Source organism: Hoplias malabaricus, chromosome X2, assembly GCF_029633855.1.
Source record: "Hoplias malabaricus isolate fHopMal1 chromosome X2, fHopMal1.hap1, whole genome shotgun sequence".
NCBI classification, from domain to species: Eukaryota; Metazoa; Chordata; class Actinopteri; order Characiformes; family Erythrinidae; genus Hoplias; species Hoplias malabaricus.
The window spans coordinates 11,571,208-11,577,207 of record NC_089819.1 but is presented as its reverse complement, the minus strand read 5'-3'; the positions used below and the strand labels follow the sequence as shown (position 1 = coordinate 11,577,207).

Sequence of the window (6,000 nt, the reverse complement as noted above, 5' to 3'; positions counted from 1 at the left end):
CAGTAAGAAGTTTCTAGAGACAGGGTCATTATGATTTTCACATTAAACTCCTTTTACTCATACATACAAACCCAGGTCATTGAAGCAGGCTCATTTTTTCCTTGCCAGGCTGCCAGTAAATGCAGAGTAAATATTTAATTTTCCACAGGAGGCGACCAGTGGGCCAAGGAACAAGGACACATTGAACGTTCTAGAACACACACACACACTCTCTCTTTTACACTTATTCAAACCTACACACCCACGCGCCCAAACACACACATACACTCATTAAGTGTACATATCAATGTTGAACTAAAATGGATATTCAATTATTCATTAGCCATTCATTGGTCACTCTTTCCTGACCTTAAATGTAACATCCACAGGCACATGCACAAACACCCCCTCTGAGCCAATTCCTTTTTTTTTAATTATTGAAACACAGATATATTAACTATAGTAAGTTAATTAAAAAAAAAATACTAACATTTTTATTACAGCCATTTAAACAGCTTATACTTTGTTTTATTTAGCTTAAGCTTACTTACAACATTAATATTTGTTTATATATTCCATTTTATTACACTAATCATTTTCATTCCATTCCATTTTAAGACTGTCTTAATAATTTCATACATGTACATTAATACCCAGTCTATGATATTACTGTTTTCCTGTCATGAGTCAAATCAAGAGAAACACTGACCCTTAAATATACCCCTACAACTTTTTGACTGATGCGACATGGGAGTTAACTTTAGTTAGCTTAGTGTAGTTAATGTGAGAGAGAGTTATGGCTACTGGCAAAGTATCCAGCTGGACTGTAATCTCTGAACTAGGCCTAAATGAAAGGCTAAGGCATGTTAGGACCCAGAAACAGATAGACATTCCAGACATTTCCAGTCACAGCCCCTCCCCCTCCACTTTTACCCATAACAGGCCTGTGGGTATGTTTGTCTGAGATCTTTGATCCCCCCCCCCTTCCCCACCCCAACCCACACACACACTACTCACACTATACGCACACACATACACACTCTCACTGGAGTGTTTGGTAACACTATTCTGGGGCTAAAGGCAACACATCTTATCATTCTGGATAAGAAAAGCTGCTTTACATCAAAACAGTTTTGCTGATGCTGAGAATTCCAGGCTATAGTCTATTAGAGTGGACACACAAACATCTGCATTAACTACCTGGAAACACTCTTTATCTCACAAATAGGCACTGATGGTTTCATTCACATGTTCTTTAAGACTGACCGTGAAAACGCTTAAGAACAGAGAGGCATGCTTTGGATGTTGAAAACTGAAATGCTTAGTAAGACCAAAATAATAATAAATCAGCAATACACACAGATCTCAATAATGTCACAAAGTTGCTATGTTTTTGTGCAAATATTTTTGCACATGCAAATTAATTAATTCTGATTTTAGTTATGTGGTTTAGCACCATTTATTGTTCACATTACCATAACTGCTACAAGCCCCTGAGCCCAGAGACTGTATCTTAAATTACTTCACTGTCAATATGTGGTGTATTGCATAGGTCAGGAAACAAATAATGTAATTAAATCTATACATTTTATTTAACTTTCATTCATTAATTTATTTGTTCATTCATATTCAGTAACTGTTCAAGGTCACAATGGGTCATTGAGTGCAAGGAATGAACCCCAGATGGTGCACCAGTCCAAAACAGAGCATCACACACTTTTCAATAGCCAATCCACCTACCAACATGTGCTTTTGGACTGTGGGAGGAAACCAGAGTCCCCAGAGGAAACACACAAAGACAAAGGATGAACACACCAAACTCCTTAACCAGAATGTAACATTATTTATATGTTGACTGCTAAATAACCTTGTAATAGAATATCCAGTGACATCCAGTAGGGAAAGTAAAATGTATCTGGATTTGACACTTTTTGCTTATAGGGAAAAACAGCAGTGTATTTCAAGAATCCCATTTATTTTTCTAGCAGTGCATAAACAAAGTAAGCATGTTTTGGCTGATGTAGAGAACAGATGCTTGCCTGGAAATTCAGTGCTGGAAAAGAGTGGCCCATCTCAATGTGTCTCATCACAGACCAAAAGAGGCGGGGTCAGGTAGAACAGTGAAGAGAGTATAGTTGGGCAAAGAAATGAATTTACAGTTTATCCTTTTTACACCAAACCGTAGAATGAATAGTTTCTGGAGAGAGAAATACATGTAATAATGAAAACATAGAAACAGTACAAAAAAATAAAAATTCAGGCTTCCATCTAAATGAATTAATTTTGATAGTGGGTGTACTTTCTTCCTGCCAGAGTCATGAGCCTAATATAGACAACAACTGATGCTGAATACTAGATTGTACAGTACTATTTGCTGGAGTAATATCTTTAAACACAACTACTGTGTATTTATTTATTTATCCTAAAAACAATCAAGTAATAAAGAAAGTTATTTTTATTTTATTTTCTGGTTTTTATGCTGTGTTTTGTCTGAGGAAGATTAACTCTGGTACGCAGCCAGAAATCATACTCCTCTGTAGATATCCTTACAGCATACTGCCTCACTATCTGCAGAGAGGGGATGGGGAGAGAGAGAGAGAGAGAGAGAGAGAGAGAGAGAGAGAGAGAGAGAATGACAAATAAACTTTTCTTTACAAAGGGCCCTTATTTATATTTCACTCTCATTTGCAAGCATTCACAGGACTTGTCTCAGAAAGTCACACACTGAAGACCAGTTTTAACTGGCAATCCCTCACTCTCTCAGATGACACAGATATATGAAACTATTATATTATTATATATCTAAAATTAGATATATCTAATTTTATTGTGATTACTTTGTTAAATGTCAAAGCAATAAGTGGATATTTTATGTGAGATCTAAAGAAGTGACCAGCAATTGAAAGATAAGCGCAAGTTAAAACCATGTGCATGGTATATTTAGAGGAATAGTTTAGTGAAAATGTCATAATACACCCCTTTATTTATTCCTTTAGCCCAGAATTTATTCAATCAGACAAGATGTGTTTGGAGTCTGAAATTTTACACGGGCATTGAAGACGCTAATATTGTTACCATGCAACTGAAGCTTGAATTGAAGCAATTGAAACCACTTATTCTTTTCTCACTAACTTCTTAATTCATCACATACTTGTTAGAATGTGTTTTTTAACATTGTATGTGTTTGACTGTTATATACAGGATGAACAACTAAATAGTTCTGTCCAATAAAAAAGGATACCTACCACCTAGTGGTAGGCTGAGAAATTGCAAGCACATTTATATCACCATGGTAGCTGCAACAATAAACACAGGTAATACAAACATTCGTATGAGAAAATTATGATTACATCCTTGTTCCTACACTCACTGTTCATACGCCCAACTCCACTGACCATACAGAGGCACTTTGTAGTTCTACAATTACAGACTGTAATCCATCTGTTGCTCTTCATACTTTGTTTGCCCCATTTCACTCTGTACTTCAGTGGTCAGTACCCTCCACAGGGCAACCACAGAGAAAACACTCTGATGTGGTAGTAGTGTGTTAGTCTGTGGAGTACATGTGGATCAGACACAGCAGTGTAGCTTGGTTCACTCACTGTCCACTCAGTTAGACACTTGTACTTCATAGGGAGATGCAAAGACAGAGTCAGTAGCTCATCTGTTGCTGTACAGTGTTCCTCTAGCACTAGATGTGACCCACTAGATGTTGTTGACTGGATATTTTTGGTTGGTGGACTATTCTCAGACTAGTGGTGGAACCATGACAACACTTTCTCACTCACAAACTCTTCTGGGCTCTGTATGACACAAAACCAGGGTGAAAAGGGGCTAGCAAGAATGCAGTGCCACAGATGGACTAGTCTCTAATTGTAGAACTACAAAGTGCTCCTGTATGGTAAGTGGAGCTGAGACAATGCACAGCAAGTGCAGAAACAAGGAGATGTTCATAATATTTTGATGATCAGTGCGCAAAACAACATGTGAGCCATCTGCTGATCTGGCCATTCTTTTGAATTTAAAGATCACACTTAGAAGAAAAAAAAAGACTCACTAAGGTCAGATACTGATGTTAAATGCATAGCGAGATTACTCCCACAGCATGATGTTTGGGAAGATTTATACACATCTAACTGACATTAGAAAGAGGACATTGTGTACTTAGGATCATGTGCATTTTCTCCAGAGTGTCTTATTCTATTGGTCCTGTAAATGTAGCCCCTAAATGCTTTTATCTGATGTTTGTGCCACTGTATATCTGAGTGTATTACCTCTATAGCTACACATAGGTCAGGCCAGCATAGCTCCCACGGTTGGAGGGAGCCTAGGACCTGGAGAAAAACGTGTGGTCGGACCCGCAGTGTGCGCTCTGCCGTGAAACGCTTCAGCTTTTCCAGCACACTCATCATCTTCCTGTCCAAGATTACGTGAGATGGAAGGCTTCTGAGCAACACTGAGAGCCTGGAACAAGAACAAGCACACTCATGACCTCTTCAGAACAAGAGGAGAATGTGCTATAATTGTTATAACCGTAATTGCTCATGAGTGTGATGGTTTGAAGAATAAAGCTTTTCGGCTTTTCTTGTTGTTTTAACCCTCATTTGGCCAAAGTGCCTGCCTTAGGGGAATAGCTGAAACAGGTGATGGCCAGGGTGTGGAACCTTAGCTGTGTTTTTACGGCATGCTTCCTGGATCTGGAGATGTGCGGATCAAGCAGGTTGACACCGGTCTTGTGCAATCCTGATGATATGCTGAAGTTTGTCATTGTGACAGAGGTGGTGATGATGGACTCTATAACCACTGGGTAGAATTGGACCAGCAGCTGCTGAGGCAGATAGAATTTCTTCAGCTGGTGGAGGACGTACTTTCTCTGCTAGAATTTCTTAATGATGGTGTTAATGTTGAGTTAGGCATCAGGTTTTGTGTGCTGTGTGCTCTATTATCTGCTTTCCGATAAGCATCCAATGTGTTTTGTTTCGCAAATATACAAAAGCCCACAGCTCAAGGGCACATTCCTCAAAGAGCACACTGAAGCAGTACCAACACCCTTTTACACTGTTTCAGAAATATAAAAGGCATTGACCAATAATTGGAGCTACTGCTTGTCATGTAGAAACCTGAACACTTATGCACTTAAGATTTCAGAAATACGTCATACCAGTGTCTGCTTAAGCAAAACCGCAAGTGTGGATAATGAGAGGGACACACAGATTCAAGGATTACTGAGTTCTAAAGTGATGCCCTTAAGATTAAACACACCATCAAACTGTGTAGGAGCATCAACTTAAACCCCTACAGCAGAAATTCTTGAGCAGATTCTGGAGAATAATTAACATAATAATTGTATTTTCAGACCTGTGACATCCTTCAAACACCTAGAAATGTGTTAATCCTAAATGCTCAACCTATATTCATTTTTTAAATTGTAACCATTTATATTTATGTTATTATGGTATTTAAAAAAAAGACAGATACACACCACTGGGTGCTGTAGGGTCTCTCTGGTGTGTCAGAGTTCTCGGACTGTAGTTCACTTTGTGTTACAGAACAAACAGGTGAAGAGAGGGATCTATGAGGAGACATTTTTGACAGGAACTGGTATCTCTGAACTCCACTTCTCCATCTTCTCCTAGAGACAGACAGACATTAGAGTATGGAGAGGTTAGTCTCAAAATACTTTAAAAATGTGTGAATGTCAATCCACAAATTAAACTCTAAACACTAGTCACAAATATGTTTCAATATTCACAAATCAATACATTCCAATTTGTGTCTCACAGTATGCAATTTGTACAAATATAGTTAAATTCATATATACATTTCTATGCTTTTCTTAGATATATCATAATTTAATGTGAAAATAAATACACTTTTTTACATTACATTCGTTATCTGTAAACGGTTATCCAGTTCCGGGTCACGGTGGGTCAAGAGCCTACCTGGAATCATTGGGAGCAAGGTGGTAATACAGCTTACAAAAGTCCTTCACAGCAACACACACTTTTGAGTCGTTAATCC

The 6,000-nt window shown here is 38.2% G+C and overlaps 1 protein-coding gene across 1 annotated transcript in view; it reads right to left on the bottom strand.

Moving 5' to 3' along the window:
- Positions 1 to 1,580: 1,580 nt before the first annotated feature.
- The window catches only part of LOC136677500 (coiled-coil domain-containing protein 60-like), a 35,425-nt gene continuing 31,005 nt past the window's right edge, over positions 1,581 to 6,000 (bottom strand). Inside the window, exons 12-14 of the mRNA XM_066655062.1 lie at positions 5,462 to 5,611; positions 4,254 to 4,443; positions 1,581 to 2,547 (exon numbers count right to left, since the gene is read on the bottom strand). Coding sequence (XP_066511159.1) covers positions 2,440 to 2,547; positions 4,254 to 4,443; positions 5,462 to 5,611 — 448 coding nt within the window. The 3' untranslated portion in view covers positions 1,581 to 2,439. The remainder of the gene's footprint in view (positions 2,548 to 4,253; positions 4,444 to 5,461; positions 5,612 to 6,000) is intronic.